Source organism: Amphiprion ocellaris, chromosome 2 (assembly GCF_022539595.1).
Source record: "Amphiprion ocellaris isolate individual 3 ecotype Okinawa chromosome 2, ASM2253959v1, whole genome shotgun sequence".
NCBI classification, from domain to species: Eukaryota; Metazoa; Chordata; class Actinopteri; family Pomacentridae; genus Amphiprion; species Amphiprion ocellaris.
This window is the reverse complement of record NC_072767.1, coordinates 21,896,925-21,915,395: the sequence shown is the minus strand read 5'-3', so window position 1 is coordinate 21,915,395 and position 18,471 is coordinate 21,896,925. Positions and strand designations below refer to the sequence as shown.

At 39.1% G+C, this 18,471-nt stretch overlaps 1 protein-coding gene across 5 annotated transcripts in view; it reads right to left on the bottom strand.

Moving 5' to 3' along the window:
* Positions 1–17,396, bottom strand: part of csnk1g2b (casein kinase 1, gamma 2b) — a 40,196-nt gene extending 22,800 nt beyond the window's left edge. For 4 of the 5 annotated variants that reach the window (XM_023287806.3, XM_023287809.3, XM_023287808.3 and 1 more), the window contains exons 1-2: positions 17,237–17,396; positions 13,205–13,987 (exon numbers count right to left, since the gene is read on the bottom strand). In XM_023287806.3, the coding sequence (XP_023143574.1) occupies positions 13,205–13,429 (225 nt within the window). In that variant the 5' untranslated portion in view covers positions 13,430–13,987; positions 17,237–17,396. Of the gene's footprint in view, positions 1–13,204; positions 13,988–16,983; positions 17,137–17,236 lie in introns of those variants that run through there. The other variant, XM_023287807.3, reaches the window with a different exon arrangement.
* Between the last annotated feature and the right edge of the window lie 1,075 nt (positions 17,397–18,471).

Genomic DNA, 18,471 nt, shown 5'->3' with positions numbered 1-18,471 from the left:
ACAAAGATGCCTACAACTTTATTTAGCCTAGCAAATTTTTAAGAGGTGTTTGAAATAAGATTTAATCTTTAAAGTTGTTTACCATGTTACCATTGGTAACCATTAATTCCAAAGTACTTCTATTTTAAAAAATACAAACTGAAAACTGGAAGGTTGGTTAGGCTTCAACTTTCACTTCATTAAATCTTTAATCATGGGCATTTTCTCTTCTACTACTTCAAAAACCAAATATGAACCATCTTCAGCACACTGAGGGACTTTCCATCCTTTTGTTAACCACTCTGCAGTTTTTGTTTAGGGTTTCTTCAGAAGATGGTTTAGCAAAGGCAAAAAAATAAAAACCTGACCAACCTTGCTGTACTGTTGTCTGTGTGCTATACTGCCCACAAAGTTCATGGATTAATCAAGGTTCCTAAATGTGAAAAGAGGGTTCCTTAGATGATCAAACAACAACAGCTAATGTTATTATTAGATCCTCAAAACAAGGAAAAAACAACTCACTAAATCTGTTGCTTCCCAACAAGCTCTATTAAGTTTTATACTGTCAGTTTGTATATTCTGACCACCTGAGCCACTGGTTTGCATGTGATCTATGGGACGTAGTCGCATTTCTAGACAGATAACATGCCAAGGCTGGCAAGAAACATGATTTTTTTTTTTTTTTTTTTTTTAAATCATGTTGGTTTATTCAAAATGTGTCCCCAAGTCCAATTGTAAAGCAGCAGCAGACCTAATTCTTCATGAGGCTTTCTGTTATTCTTAGTATATTTGTTGTGCTGCATTAGTCTATTTTGAAACTATCCCCTCAACACTCATTAAAATATGCTTAAATGGGAATGCAGTGGTGGGCCTTTACTAAGAAGCCACTTTGGGAAGTATTAACAGTATTAGTCAGGTTCACCTAATTTACCAAAAGTGCATTCATGTCATCTGTGAGTAGGTTTTGACATTTTCAGCCTCATTTGTCAAGCAGTCCATTTGAAGCATTTTGATATGGGATACACAAATGACGCTATGAATGAACACAAAAAGGAAATTTTTAAATGAAAGATTATAAAATAACTAGGTATAATGTTAGATAATATGAAAAAAGCGTTGTGATACACAGGAACTGTGCACTTCAACAGTTAAATTTGGGTTTGAAAGCAAAGGAAGAAAAAGAAATGCTATACACTTGTGATGTGGTTAGATAAGTAGGTGCATAAGCTGATGATTATTTGAGCAAACCTCAAACATTTTATGAAGTTAACTGATGTACATGTTTTTCTACAGCAGAGCATATGGGAGAACAGATGCATTTTATTTAACTTGAAAAATGCAGAGAACTAAACCGAAACGTCAACGCATCCCTACTGAAACCCATGGGTGATCTCACAGACACGATACTGTGTATGTGTTTTGCTACACTTGACAGAAAAAAAAAAAAGGTTTCAGCCTCATGCTCCCACTGTGGCCAACACATGAGATGGGAAGAGAAGTCAAAAGCTTGTGTACATGAAGAAAGTAGAAATACAGAGTGGAAGAGAGGAGGCGAAAAAGAGGAGTGGAAGCCTGTGGGAGGGAGACACGTGACTGGTCTGGGAGGTGGAGTAGAGAAGTGCTGTAGCGTCATCCACCTCCCACATGAACACAGACTACAAGCATGTCTCACAAGTCAGGCCATGCCAGGGAGGAGAGAGAAGAAAATATTAAATATATAAATAATGAGTAAAAACAGATGGTGCCAAACCACAGGACCCTTTAAAACAGCTTACAATAGGAAACAGAGGCTTATGGCAGCTTTACGTACTTAAGAGTCCTCTCTATTCCCAGCAGATGGGCAGAGCTATGGCTGTGTAAATGACCAGGGCCAAGCTGCAAATGTCTGATGTAACATCTTTGCATATGACAAGGATTTTTCTGAGCTTCCTGCATATATCAGATATTTTTTGATCTGCTTTCTGGGCTGACATGCACAGAATGAGAACTCTCTTCTGGTGTGACAGAGGTGTCCCTGCAGAATAAATACAGTAAAGGAAAGGGGAATAGTATTCTGGGTTTGTTTCTCCTAAAAGTATACTCACTAATTACAGGCAGGTACAATCTTAATCTATTTCCCTTATTTCTAAATATACTCAGAAACAGTGTTGTTGTTTTTATTTTACCATGAAGACAGTGCTGCATTAACTTTCAAGGCAACAAAGAGCTTTTTCTAGAGCCATATCATTATTACCTGGCCTTAATATTATGAGTCACTTTTTAGTGTACCTTTAATGTCTTCTACTCGTAATACCTAATCTGGAGTGCAAGTTGTGGTGTCATGCAGTAGAGCAGCATTTTGCCAAGTGTGCTGGCCTGTGTCCAGGGCAGCTGACCCACAGGCCAGAAGGGCTCTTTGCTGTCTGACCTGCTGCTACAGTAACCTCTCCACCTCAGCTGTTCCACACTGCAGACATGTGTATTTCTGCTTAGTCGGGCTCTATGTATTTGAAACAGCTGTGCATGGACTGTCAGTCTCTGAGACCAGTGACATAAATTTTGTATCAAGAAAAATAGGAATTCCAGCTTCTTGAGAACTTTTTTCTAGACCACATTAACGTCATAGCTGCTGTGTCTAGCCGCGTGATGCAATTTCTACAGCTTACTCAGTTTGAGAAATAACCTTTGTCAAGTTCTGCCATGACACTTGCTAATCATGTTGGGGTAGAAAATTAACAGTAATACATTCTAACATACTCTCTCATGATTACCATTGTCACAGCTTTTGACCCTTTGCTAAGAGAGCGGCCAATGTCCAATCCTATGTTAGCAACTGTAACTAGGCGTGGGTGGAATGTCGAGCTTTCAAAACAAGGGAAAATCCCAAAACAGTGTGCATAGTGAACCTGAAAGTCTAACAGAAGATATCCTTGAAGTTTAAAGGCAGGTGTCGCATTCTTCATTTTTCCGTAGCCAAAAGCTCCAGAGGTGAAATTGTAGACTAAGATTAAACACTGTGGAAGACCACACTCACAGATGAGCCATCAAACACCAACAAAACTTTTGTTTGCACCTGCATAAGGCAATGTTAGCCAGCAGACAGTGGTTAGCAAACAAAGACAGTTGACTGTTATTCAGAAGTCACTTATGTAAAATGAGATGCAATCCAATGCATGGATTAAACCCATGATGTGGAAGCAATACCCTAGCATGCTTTAAACAAATGAAAAAGTGAGATCATTTCATTTTGCTAGCAAGTGGCACAACATATTTTAGATAAATTGCTATAAAGGAGTCATACCAAAACATCAGCTTGAAATAAAATGTTATATTGAGCTGGCACCACTACCACACCAGCTGAAATCTGTGGTGCGCCAAGCAGGTAAAGTCTGCACACCATTTAAAAGGGGTTTCAGTTGGCGCATAAGCAAGATGCCCTGGTCAATACAAGCAGTCAAAGTGACGTGTAGCTCTACCTCTACCGCATGGCATAGACAAACACAACATGGTTAATCTCGATGCCATTGAAGTTGATGAACACCATGAATATACTTAATAGGTAACAGAGCAAGCAGCAGATATCGTGTGTTGGTATAACTTTTTCTGTGCAGCATCATTATCTTGTCGGTGATTAATAATACAATAAACTTTGATTACTCTGACAGATTCATGTTTTGGAGAATGTGACACCTCCTCCCACCAGCAAGTGTTTTCCCCTCGATACAACAGATATGCTCCTCTCTCACTACTTGTCAGCTGTAGGAAATTCACTGACTTGCTGCATAAGAACTTTGTTGATACTGCATGTTTGTCCTTAACATAAATTGTAAAAATGCGGGCTGCCTTGTTCTTGGGTTAGGGCCAAACTTTTCCCAAAATCTGTATGCTCCTTCCTTCACAGTACTGTGCCATCATGTTATTCTGCGAGCTTAGCTCTCACATATCTATTGTTGTCCTCTCAGTCTGCTTTCCTGATATTTCACAACTATTATTCCAGAATTAAGCTTTTCTCTAGAATATCTCCTACTGATATAGTCAAAAATGCCCAAGTTACACGCTGTTTATGAAAGTTAGCGTAGCAAAAATAACTGGGAGTGGGGCTTAGCAAAGGGTCAATAGCAATGTAACTGCAATAATGAGCACTAGATGTATCTTTTCTTTAAAATAACTCTGTGTTCATGTTGTAAACTTACGTTGGGTCAATGGATGATGCCATCATTACTCCTCATGCTATCATGTTCATTGGCCAGGCCCTGATGAGCATGATATGCTAACTAGCCATAGGATCTGTAATGCTTATGCTAATTAGCCACGTGGTGCTATTGTCTGGTAGGTTAATGCCTGGTTGTGACGCTCGCTAGGATGGTGGAAGCTGTAACACAAATACTGGCAGAACTGGAGTCACTGACATATTTATGGCAATCTAACACATCAGTGTCCATAAAGAAATAATTTCACATTAAAGGATGTCAGTCCACCTTTTCTACAACTACAACAGCAAAACAGATACTACCATTGCTATAGCCACCATCATTAAATCACTTCAGTCACATTACACTGGCAACTGTATGGGTGATATGGGAACACAGACAGTGGTAAATGACTTACACTAGCTGCCGCTCAGTGCTAAAAAGCTTACAGATTTGTTGATATTAGTGCTACCAGCAAATACTGCCCGAGTACGATCTAATCCTGTAGCTACAACAGCTTGGGATGGGTGTGAGATAAAATGTTACATGCCATTTCAAGGATCACTCTTAAGAGTAAAACATTTGAAGCTTGTACAAATATGTGATTATGTCATCATGGATTAGATGCTGGTTTCTGTATTTTAACCTGTGGTAGGCTCCAAAGACTTGTGTGGATGGAGCCAGCCATCAGCCACAGACAAAGTCCTCTTCCTGGGATTAACCAACTCTGCATATGATGTCATCTCGGCTAAATCTGATCTCTGCTCCAACACAGCTCTGAAAGATCAGAACTGACCTCAGTGTGTGGATGGAGTAATGACCACCGAATGAAGAGAATAAAAGGAAACGATAAATGATAGATGATAGATGTGGTCAGAGAAACAAGAGACAAAAGCAACTAACAGATGTCCAACAACCATAAACCACAGTTAAGATTTAATATTTTCCTTTGCTTCTACTTATTACTTTAATATCTAAACTGAACTAAAACATAAAACTGACATTTACTGGATCTTGCTGATTAATACACCACCAACAATGTTGTGTCTAATACACAATATTTTTACAATAATTACACTTGATCTGATGATCACTGAGAAAAGTATTCGCTCTATGATGCAAGAAGCAAACGTATTTTGCTGCTGCCTTCACTGGGTGGTGACCATTTTCTTTGGTAGATTAGTGGTACAAAAAAAAAGATTGCTATAGGTAATTTAGCAATATGACAATGGTGTAACAGATTTCACATATGTGGTTGTAAAGTCTTATTCAATACATTATGCCATGTTGTGATGAAAGAAAAGAGACTGCCCTCTGCTCCCATGAACAAAATCATGAAATGGCATGATACAGTGACAGACAGGTGAGATGATGTAAAAGTTTATCATCTGGGAAGCCAGTGTGACATTCATAGTGTGCATATGTATGTCTATGTGTACCATGTCCAGGGGAACAGACCCAGCATTATGCATAAGACCCAGAATAGATGCTGACCTTTGAATGACTCCCAGTAAACCATTTCACAATATGCGACTGGCAATGTGACTCATCTCATCTTAGACAGGGTATCTCAAATGTCATCATAGTGCATCTTTACTTAGAAGCCTTCATGTGAGTATTAATGACGCTGATGTATAACTGTAAGTTTCAGATAAATGGAGATCAAAGAGGTGTGTGTGTTTCTCCATTCGAGCAGTCTTTATGATCTGAAGTGTCTATGGTTGGGAGGTGGTGTTAAGGAGTGAGTGGTGTCAGAGAGCAACAGCTGGCCAGTGTCCAGCACTTCTCCTGTTTCAGCTCAGATTTAACATACCCAGATGGAGCCATCAGCTGCCTCCCAAAACTTCATTTGATTCTGTTCGAATTAGCCAGATTTAGAGATCAACTGTATGTTGTGGAGTATTATTTTGTAGTTGTTGTAACCTTCTGCATTTTTTTAAGAAGTCAATATTATAATTGACAAGGTAAAGAAGAAACAGATAAGTATTTTATTTTGATAAATATGACAGCATATAACAGCAGAGGAGTACAGTCAGATAGATGTGTCCTTGGACTGAGGTTCACTATCTGCCAATTGAGAATTATTGCCATGATTTACATCAGATATATTTTATATGTGTTGAAATGTTCCAACTTGGGAGCAGCTGTGGGACAGGTGTGGCACAGCTAAATGAATAGAGAGCCTGCATTGAGACTATTAATGGTGTATCATGTTATCTCACTGTCAACACGCATAGTGGCCTCCACAGCAGTTCAAAACATTATGTTTGGCATCATTATTAGGCTTTGGGTGGGTCTAAGTGAAATGTCATGTACGCTTAAAGATCATTACAAATAAAAACTGCATTTCTTTAATTTTATTTTGATGTTGACTTTTATAATGGAAATGATGTTGACTCAGGAGATTGAAAGAACCTCAGTCAATGCAATATATCAGCTTTCAACACTACACCCCCACCATTTGTTTCTGGGACAGCATGACAAAAAAATCTATAGAAGTCATCTTAAATGTGCCATGGAAATGACCAGGCTTCAAAAATTCTGTGCAAATTGGGACTGCGCTTTGAAATGTGCTGGACTCTGCTGTTACAGTCAGAGGAGGGAAAAGATAGCACAAAATGTCGCCAGCGACCTACACAATCATGGGAAGTTCCCCTCACATGAACCCAAGAGGCAAGTTTTCTTTGTCATCCAACAGAAGAGTGAGGTGTGGCACAAGTACAATGTATTGTATTGTAGTTTTTGCTGATTTGTATAACTTTAAGCATGCAACCAGTAAAGTATAGTTTTACTGAGTAATGACAGTCACTAAACAGTAGGAAGGAAAATTATATCTGTTGTCACTACGGATATTTCCTAGACCAACCACAGTCAAATCATAATAATAACAAAAAAACAGCTACAGTTTCCACTGCTCATCTGACTGAATGTTACATATTTCATGTAGTAGTATTGAGACATGGGGTTTTCCGTACGAGAAAATGTTTGATGTGAAAAGAGCCTGTTGCTTGATTTCAAATCTAACAAGCTAAACTACAGTCAACATGACCATCCCAATCATAATAGCCTTCTCTACATATCCTTCTAAGCCTAGGCAACATAGGAACATACTTGAATTTCTTACATAGTACAAAGAAGCTTCCTTTGCACAGCAAACTCTCAAAATAGACCTGAGGTCAATTTGGCCTCAGCTCTTTTCAAATTACCATCATCTGATTCTGGTTTGGTTATTTTGTCTCCAGTTTACCACTTCAGTTGCAATGCTGTAGAGAAAGTTGTTAAGTCAGAGCATTGAAATGTAAATTCATGGGTCACCATAATCAAAAATAAAAGAGATGTTAGAAACTGTGAGTATTGCATTGAACACTATATATATAAATCAAGAAAAGCAAGGACAACACTGTCAGTGTAACTCCTAAAGGGCAAGGAAATCCTAAATGGCAAGTATGACTTGTGCTTTTCCATGAACCAGGATGTACTCTTGAAAAGTACAATGACACAGCACTCACAGCTCTGCAGGCACACATCCTACAGCATTTTCAAACCTGGTTTTGTGCAGACACAATTTGTATACTGACACTGTTCTTCATGCTACTCTGTAGTAACCAACATTTTGCTGCTGTGCAGGTTTTCTGACTGTGACTAAATCTCCTCAGAGAAACAATGTGTGTCTGTGTGAACCAACAGTGCTGCTGCTGGCTACTGATTCATTAGAGGATTAGCTAGTTGACTCAAGGTAGGCTTTTACATGCTGTTGACATCTAAGGATTTATTCATTCAGCCTGCCCAGCAGGCACTCTAGAGAGCCCCAAGCAGGGTAGAGAAGAACCTAAATCGTCAAAATGTCACTTTAATTCCGGCCAAACATGCTGATAGTGCGTTTGTGCCTTCACAGTTCTTGGACAACTGCATCCTGGCAAGCTGGTGTAAGCTGCTGAGCTAGACTGCAACAAGAGCTGCTTATCATGCTTCAGTGGGAGGCAGACAGGGGAGTTGGATACAACACCTCAGAACTGCTTCAGAGTATCACGACTGACCAGCACTGTGAGTGGCTTCACTCATATAAACCTCCTTATTCATATGCCTCTGCATCAGTGACTCAACAACATAATACAGAGAGACATTCCGCCCATGTATTCAGGACAATTAGCATATCATCCTGAAAATTAGCATTTTTTCAGAAAGTGAGGCTTGAAAATGGGGACGGGATGTCTTCCTATATTTGGACCAATACAGTTCATATGATACAGTATATAAGTGCTCTTCAAACAGACCATTTTCTGAAATACTTTTTCTCACTTGGCAGAAACTCCACAAATGACTGAACATCACAAACACCTATCATATAACACGGCCTGAAAAATGTGTCATCCCAAAAATATATACCGATCTACACATTCAGCAGACGCAGAGATATATTCTAGCTCCGTTTTAGTCTTTACCAGCTCTTTAAAAAATACATCTGTCATCCACTGTCTCCCGTTTTGTCTGTGTACAGCTTGCTGCCTGGTATGACTGAAAATTATGCTGATGAGTGAAGTGAAACTCAGCAGTTTTTTCTTTAAGAAAAACAAAATAGTAAGCTAAAAGTCACTATAATGCTTCAAAGGGCTGAAGGGAACTGTAGAGTAAGGTCATCTTTGGGTTCATCGTCAGAAGTAACACCTCTCATATCACAAGTCATCTGGCCCATATAAAATATATTAATACAATTTCAAAGATTTAACAGACTTGTGTTGTTTTAATAAGCCACCACTTAACTCTAACAAGCATTTCTCATTTGGGTGTCTAAAACCTGAATGACACAATGAGCGACATAATTTCTCTAGATAATGATAGTGTCTATTTTTTAACAGCAGGTCCAGCATCTTTTTGAATACCAAAATAACTTGTTTTTGTTTGTTTGTTTGCTTCTTTTTTTATCTAGCTAAACATCTTTGCTAATGTGTAAATGGCAAAGACCCCAGAAAATCATATGCACCCATCAGACAACAACCAAACAACCAGTTTAATTTTGTAGTTTGGCCAACTCTAGGAATTAAGCATGATTAGCTTCAGCTGATAAAGTCTGCTGGTGACATTTGGTCGCTCGGGCAGAGCAATTGCGGTCATAGGCTAAAAATAAGAAGCCTGGACTACCACTGTGTTTTTTGGTACCAATAGGTAATTTCAATTTCAAGTCTGAAACATGTTCTTGATTTGAACAAGCACTGTCAACATAAAACACTGCTCTGTATGTACACGGCTGAACACAATGCACAGTAGGCCTCTGTGTTTACTGTGCTTGGCTCCCTAGATGGTCACTCCAACATCAGCTCCTCTCAGAGCAATACGGAGGCCCTGTGCTGTACAATAAGTGTCAACACTATAGCGTTCACTTATTAATCTCCTCCTGTGTTTAGAAGATATTACAGCCACTTGTCATACTCAAAGAGAGTCATCACCAGAAAGAGGAGCCATCTGATTTATTACTCATTACTGATGATACCAGATTTGCAGAAAGCAAGTGTCACGGGCCCCTCCTACCTGTCAGTGAATAGCTAACTACATGAAAAGGGACCACAGTGAATGCAAGCTGTAAAGTTTGTAAGTCAAATTGGTAACAGAGCAGACTGGTATAAACATCAGTAAAAACCAAGGCAAAAAACACAAGGATAAAAGGGAAATGATGATCTTCAATGATAATAAACTAAAGATATTAGAGAGCTACACAAAGATAACAAAAGTGTAGATGCAAGCTAATTCCTCAGTGGTTAGTGCCTGTAACACATGAGCATAAATGTCATCAGCAGTGAGATCCCAGTTTGATTCCTGACAAACCAGACATTTACTGAGGGTCATTTTCAAAATTCCCTCTATTTTACACATGCAAATAAAACAAGAGTGCTAAAATGAAAATGCTAAAATACTTCAGGGTTGAAGATGATTAGATAGCAATCTTCTCAGTGGACGGTTATGTCACCATGCCAGGGAGTTTACTGATGGAGATGCTATGCTCCTTTGCCCTTTCAGTGATCCTGATGGGTGACTACTTTCTACAATAAGCATCAGCGGCAAGTAGACACTCAATGGTGGTGTTTCTTTAAGACGCTGGGATCTCCCCTTGGGATTAAAGCCTGCAGTACAGCAGTGGCTATACAGTGCTACCTCCCTCACACAGGCGTTTGTCAGTGTGAGAAAGCACCCAGCTGAACCAAAGACTGAACCACTGTGTGTCGACAAGGCCTGCCAACAAAGACAACCTTTCAGCACTCAGCAGTTTCCCCCTTCTCTCTTGCTTTTTGCAGCAACATTCACAGCAGTTCTAGATCCACTGGCAGAGGATTGAGTGCACTGGCCTACCATACATCTCTATCTCTGCTGTCACGTGGTGAAACAGGGTGACACTGGCATTCACCTTTGTCCTGAGCCGGCAGGTGCCTCCCGAATGCCCAACCACGCAAGACATTCAGCAGATAACAAGAACCAGCTTCAGACTGAGTAATCACCATGTGCTGCACTTCAGAAGCTGGCATTTGAAATTTATTACATTACAACAAAGGCGAGAGATTAAAGTATTTCTAACCAATCAGATTACACTTGCTATCAAAACAAAACTGCTTTATTGGCTTCCTGGTTGAACAACCTTTGTTCAAGCAGACACAAAGTAATAATTTACATACATCCTCAAAGATTCATTGAGACCAACAGCTGACCATTTAAATACTTGACTTCAATGCCTACGGTGGTAAAGAAAAGTATGTATTCTACGTTAAAGTCTATCTTAGACTTTAAGCAATTAGTTCTTCAATCTATTAGTCAATCCAGAGAAAACTGATCTATTATTCTGCCAATCGATTTACCACCATCATGCAAAAATGCTGAATAAAGATGATAAACCTTCTGTTAATTTGCCCTCTTCTATCTTTGCAATATTGGACTAACTGCTCAGGGAAAGTAATCCTAATTGAAGAAATCATTTCCCGATTCTGGGAAATAGTAATTTAGCATTTTCACTATTTCTGACTTACATATACTAAACAATTAGCCAATTAATTGAAAAAGAGTTGACAGATTAACAAACAGAACGTTCCTATTCCTATACTTTGCAGCAGTGATTTTAAATTTTATCTACAAGGGAACATTTAGTACTGAAGTGGCTGACAGACAAAGGAGGACGCACTACTCATGTCAAGCATGTGCTAGCAGGTGGTCGTAGATAACAGGGCTGTTATTTGTTTCAGTCCGTAAGGAAGAGCTCAGTAACAGCCTGTGACAAAACAGAAGCCTTGCTAGACAGGCAGTGACATTCACTGGGTTACCCCGGGGAGCTGTGAGATCAGGGACAGACAGAAACATGTGGACAGACAACTGTGCGGGATTCTGGGTGAGCCTGAGATCGACAAGGGAGAAGCCCTCTCCATGTAAGGTCCAGCAACACGAGCGCACGGCTTCAAAAGACAACCTGAGCAAAACACAGTCCAATTTATATTGAAAACATAAGTCTAAAAGACATAACTATTGTGAGCATCATAGGAACCAATTAAAGTCATCACTGTTGTTCTGAAATATAATTCACAACAAGAACAAAAATACAAATTTCCATCTAAAATGGTCAAAATGAAATCCTACATGAGTCCTCACAATCAGGCCCTATTAATAACGAGGTTGTGTCAAGCTTGATGACACCTTTAGCACACTTTCTCTTCTTGCAATTATACATTCAAATAAATGTTGGGTCCAGTGGGCCATGACATCCATGTAGCAGTGTTGTGGCCCTAATGCCAGATCCAGATATAGCTGGACACCATGCGGATAAAAATACCCAAACAGATGGGAGGGTTCACAGGCAAAGGGGAGAGGCAGCAAGCACAATTAAAGATTTCAGAGGAGAGGAGAACTGCAATTACAGCTGTTTGCTAACCTCTGCCTTCTATGTGGTTAGCAAAGTCTTCAGAGAATGCCCATTCAGAGACAATGACCTCCCTGGGAGATAGAAATGTTAAGGATAATCATATATAGACCAGTGTAGTTGTGGTAGTGATGACGCCTAGCCCCCAACAGTTTTAGCAGGAATACTTAACTAGAATTTGAGTTGGTTTTTAGCTTATATTAAGGTACTGTCAGGAAAAAAATACATCTTCAAGTGATCAAAGTGCTACAAGTGGCAACACATATATAGTACAGAAAATGTGAAAAAAAAAGTTGATGCACTGAGGAAATGGCTGAGCAGTCGCTGGCTGCCCTAGAATGTAACAATCAGAAAACAAAACAGGCCTTGACATTTCATGTGGTTTTTCACAGTCCGTCGAAATGCTACTGAACTTCTGCTGCTGAAAAGAAGTGCGCGTGCTGACACAAAACAAAAAGACAGTGAATTATTGCTAGCTAATAAGGCTTGGTGTAAGCTGATTAAATAAAAGCTTGCACATGAATTGGCATTATTTTTAACACTACTGGCAGACGCAAATGTGAAATAGAAGGCTGCAAGTTTTCTAAAAACATTTTTACAAAGAACACTGTTGTACATTAAGTGTCTTGTTTCATAAAGCCTTCAAGGCATTAATTCTACTGCACTGAAAGCACAGACAGTAACTCCTATTTGAAACCAATCCCAATTTTTAAAAAACCTTACTTTCAGTTTGACTCTCTTTGAAATGTCCCCCTTTGAAAAAAAATATACAGATCAAGATATGGTTTAAGGCATTATTCAGTCTTGTCTCAGCTTCTTCACTTCTTTGATAAACACAAGCTGAGCATAGCTGACTCATTAACAGTTCATGAGGGCAAGCTGTGGGAAAAGAGGAGGAGGGGGAGTATTTACTTCCTGTGTCTCCCTGTCTTGGGTCAAAGAGACATTTGGACTATAGGACTGAAACATTTCAAACCAAATTGAACATGTTTTATTGCTTAAAAATAACACAATTCATATAAAGAAAACAGCATTTGTCATTTGGGAAGCAAAATTATATTGCAAGATCAGAATGGTTAACTTGTGAGTGACTGGAACAGAAAATTAATGTGTTGTTGTTGTTAGCACACCAACCGTGCAATTTCAGGAGACATGTTGCACTTACCAATTTGATGGCCACATATTCGTTAGTATAGAGATTTTTTCCCAGCCGCAGCTCTCCAAAGTTCCCGCAGCCGATTTTTTTACCCACACGGAAGTTTGGGCCAACCATAAGAACTCCAGAATTGGTCCCTGAACTCCTCCCCTGTCCAGTCCTGCTGCCTGCTGTCTTAGACATCTTTTTACCTTCCTCTGTCTCTCCCTTGCCCCCTCTCTTGTCAAAATCCATAAGCTTGTGATACCCTGGCCTCTCCACGGTTATTCTCCAGCCATGCAAACCATAGAAACTCCAATAACAACGATGGAGCACACTTTAGGGAGGGGGAGGGAGACAAATCTCACAAGACAGAGGAAAGGTGTTGCTGTTAAAATGTGCAGTGGTTCAGAAGACACTTAAATGAGCTGAAACTGCAGCTGAAGTGACTTGTGTATCTATCAGACTGCTTTTCCCTTTTTTCTTCCTGTTCCTTGTTTACCAGAGGGGCTTCTTTCTTGTGTGTTTCTCCAGTTCCAGTCTCAGAGTAGCAGGTCCCTGCCTGGCAAATAGGCAGGCTGTGCTAGGATGTGCCCACAGACACACATACAATACTAGTCATAAAAAAGCACTCCGAAACCCAGCTACTGCATCCACAAGGCCACTTGGGAACATCTCCTGGAGTGCCTCATTCCTTCTGGTCAGCCTTCAGTGACACAGTGGACACTCTCCATGTTGCAGGGCCACAGCAGAGGAGGCAACCCAGAGTAAGCGAAACACCAGTGGACAAGACAGGTAACAGTTTAGGTTGATCTGTAAAAGCAAAAACAAACAGAAGTCAGTCCATAAATGATGATGCCATTCTCTGTAAAGCCTGTAACAACAACTGAGAACATTTATCACACATAAACTCAGTCATTACTTATTTTTACAACATTTTTTAGCCTTTTAACATTTTTTTGTAAACAGATGTTCACTGACACAGATGTGTTAGAACAGATGACACAATACCTGCAGATATCATTCCATTCTACACAACAAAATGTATGGATAAAGATTACATAAACAATCTATAAAGTGACCAATTTAAGTCAAAATACGGAATAACTTAGCAAATCAATAGTTAACTGTTCCCACAACACTTTGTGACCATTCAGAATGATTTTTTTTTGTTTAAAAAAACTAAACCTTTTACTTGAATATCAAATTATCTCTACTGTGGCTGTTCCTTACTATATCTGAAATGAGATCCTGATGCAGACTGGTGCAACGCAAATTCAATAAAGCAATCAATAGGAGCAGAAATATTTCACAGTGGACCTCAGACATGAGAAAAAAATCTTTACAATTAAAATTATTTTTTAAAAACCCAAACAACTTTGAGTAGATCACGAAATTAGTAATTTTGTCAACAAGACTAATATATGTGATGTTGGGAAAAACTGCTGATGCAAGTTTCAGGGTCAGTCTTCAATTGCTTTTATAGTTGTGTAACCCTCAGATAATCAGAAAATTAAACCTTTGAAAAAAGGCCTGCAAAGCTTTGGCAAAGTCAATAAGTACACATCCAAGTGGTGAGGATGAGGAAAAAAAACTATTTCTTTGAATAAATACAATGTTTACCTGGTGAAAAAAGTGCAGAAGTTATTACACTAAGCTATGGATTATTACAGAAGCAACAGCAGACACAAACAACATCAATCACAACAATAACTTCAATTTTTATTGGCTGTGTAACTTGGCCATCTCCATTCAGTTTTTCACAAACAACCACATGCAGACAGCTCTGTCCGGAGCACCTATCCTAACTCCCTTATGTCCATGATCTAAGATGCTGCTGGTGCTGAAGAGAGCAGGTAATGCAGGCACCAGCAATGAGCCGCTTCTCTTTCCTATGGAAAGGCACTTACACAGATCAATGACTGCTGTAATGCCTCATCTCATCATAACATTTGCATTGCTGGGAAGCATATTATTGGAAGAACTCAGTCTAGTCTACAGCCAGCTCAGCTATATCTGACAGACTGAATATTAAAATTGCCACTGTAAAACTAAAACACAGTATCATTGGACATAAGCATACTGATGATGAGTGAGCACAGTAAAATGGTAAAATATTCAGACATGTGATGCCTTTTGATTTTAAACTACTCCACACAAAGTTTAATCTACAAACTCTAATGAACTAAGCTACTACAATGACAATGGCTACGGACCCCTAAATTGTCTGTAATCTGCCATGACTCTAGTCAGCACACTTAAAAAGAAAGAGAGAGAGAGAGAGAGAGAGAGAGAGAGAGAGAGAGAGAGAGAGAGAGAGAGAGAGCGAGCACATTTGTAAGCCAGGTATGCCATCAATCATTACACTGTCACTTCTTCCTTGTTCATGACTCGCAGCCATACCAAGTGCAGGAACAGAGGAGAACTAGCCTACCTGGTCACGAGATAAGAAGTCCAATAATTGAATTAGGCAAGTACAATGACCACCAGAACTCCTGAAATGCCTAATGTGAAGCACTTTAATCTCAAGGTGACACAAAAAATACATAAAAATACATTTAAAAAACAATATTATGGACAGGCTTGTATATGAGCAGGTATAGAGATGTCCCTGGAAAACAACAAAGACTTCAATAACTTGTTCTCTCAGGTAACTCTTGGCAGTCCTAGCCCTTATGGCTGAACTGTCCCATTTCAGGAAGTTATGCATTGTTTTTCATGTCAGCTGTTTGACATAATCACCGAATTGTTCAAAACATACAAAATCAATGGCGATATACTTCTCCAGTATAGAGTCTATGGTATCTAGGCGGCGTTTTAAAAACAATCAGAGACAATACATTTATCAGTAATATCTTTCCATAACGATATCTCGACACAAACAGTGGCTTGGCGTGCTGAAATTATAGTCATCAGAGCTAGCTCGCAATAACACGACACCAAACGATTTCAAACGTTATAAATACGAATCCGAATATCAACAGAAAACATCATATTGAAAATAATGAACAGTATCCAGACAAGAATGACAAATTTCCTCATCAGTGGTACAAATACCTGCCTTTTTGAGCGTGTGGTAATGATAGCTAACAGCTAGCTGGCTACTGAATGGTGTCTAACAGCTGTCATTTAGCGCTAGTTTCGGGTGATCCGAACCACTCGCTTTCCCGATGTTAGGACAACGTTTGTTTTCCCATATGAGATTAGATATGAAAAACAAAATTTTCCTATCAAGTTCAGTCGGAAAGTGTCTCCAGAAATGTTGATGTTAACGTTAGACTAGCCTGGTTCGGCTAGGCCAGATACACTCAAGCTATCCTGGCGCTGACTGGAAGCTCAAGTTAGCTTGATGTCGTTCAATCGTAGCCAATTTGTTTCAGTGAAACTACAGTCTAGACTAAATGATTACGGCAATACCGGTCAATTTATCAAACACAGAGGTTAATTTTCAAGTTATAGCAATGTGTCACTTAGCTTAATTAAGCTAACCTAGCTAGCACCCACCAAAAACACCGTTCCTGTTGGCCCAACGCCTGATAAAAACCAGCTAACGATGTAACATTAGCTAATCTGTTAAACACAGAGTGTCACAAAAACACAGCCTACCTAGCCGATAGCGAACAAATGGTGATTGAACAAGTCGAAGCAGGAATGAGCATAAAATATTCATTGATTGACATTCCCCAGGCTACATATACCTGGCTAGTTAGTAAAGGCTTAATAACTGAGAAATAACAACGTCCCAAGCGGCGCCGTTACTAATGTTTTCGACTTAAGTAATATTATGATAAAAGGTTTCGTTAATTCACCTGAGAATATCGTTTTTCAGTCCAGAGTCCAGCTACAGCCATTACACAGACCACTGCCGGGCAACTCCTTAATCCTAAACAACCGACTGCACACCAACGGCAGCCTGGATCTCTTACCGCTTAGCTCTCTAGCTAGCCATTTAGCAAGCTAGCACACGAAACACTAGCAAGAACGTTAATGTGCGGCGACACGGTGTCGGTAGAAAAAAACCCGCCGGACCTGAATTTCTCACGCTAAAAGAAAGCGTGTTACCTTTAAATGTTGGTTACAGAAACGCAGTCGAAGTCATGGTTCTTCGCTCGCTGGTATCTTTCTGGTTTGGTTTCTCTTGTCCTCAAGTTGCTATGATTTCACTGTTGTCTCTTTAAGCCTCCCTCAGCTGCACAGCGTCACGCTGCCGCACTCTGCGCCGCGCTGCGCTGCAAAACTGGCGCAGCTGGTTTAGTGAATAAAGCTGCACATCATAGTCAGACCAACTGGTCCGAGTTTAGTTCACACATTTGCTCTTTTATTACAACCGAGACTAGACTGTGGGCAAAAAAACGTAAAGCAATTCTCAGTACTCAGATCCTTTACTGAAGTTCAGGTAGTACACCACACAGTACAAACACCACATTACAGGTTAAAGTCCTACAACGAAGTAAAAATATCAAAGAATAGAAAGACAAAGAGTACCTAAAAACTACAATTCAAAGTAGAAAAGATACCCTGTGACTGTTGTACTATGATATATATAAATATTAGATAAAGATAATTCACATCATTACATTACAATTACTGATGCATTCATGTCCCAACAACATTTAGCTATTAAATTTAAAACCATGAAATGTTTGGGTTTTTTTGTTTTGTTTTTTACTTTTACATGTAAACTACTTTAAGTCAAGCCATCATTTTTATAGCCTATAGCACATTTAAAACAACAGACACTGAGCCAAAGTGCTTTCCAATAGATACATAAGACTGAGGTTATGAATTTATGAAGTTTAAATATTAAGGTTAGACCCCAAAGTATTATTTGCAAGGGAATCTACCTGAGTAAGTGCAATAATGTGTATAGCAATATTAGATCAATTTACCTGGCAAATTAAATATTAAGGTGGGAAGCTTAAGGTAATAAATATTGTACAGATTTACCTAACTTAAATATTAAAGTTAAGAACCTACAACTTTATATGCATTATTGATGATAAATACAGTCAGTCACTTAAGGTATGTGATATACAGTGTATATACAGTATGAAAAGTCTACATGCTGTCTTTACTATATATATATCACATGTCTGTTAATATTTCATTCTGCTCTCTCCTCCATTGCACTATTAAGCCGTATTTTTCTACAGAAAAACACAATTGATGATATGAAGTTGAAATATTAAGGTTAAGCCCCTACAATATTATTTGTTATTTGAATTTACCTAACTTACATACGATATTATGAGTCAATTACTTCATTTGAAAATAACTAGTAACTAAAGCTGTTCAGT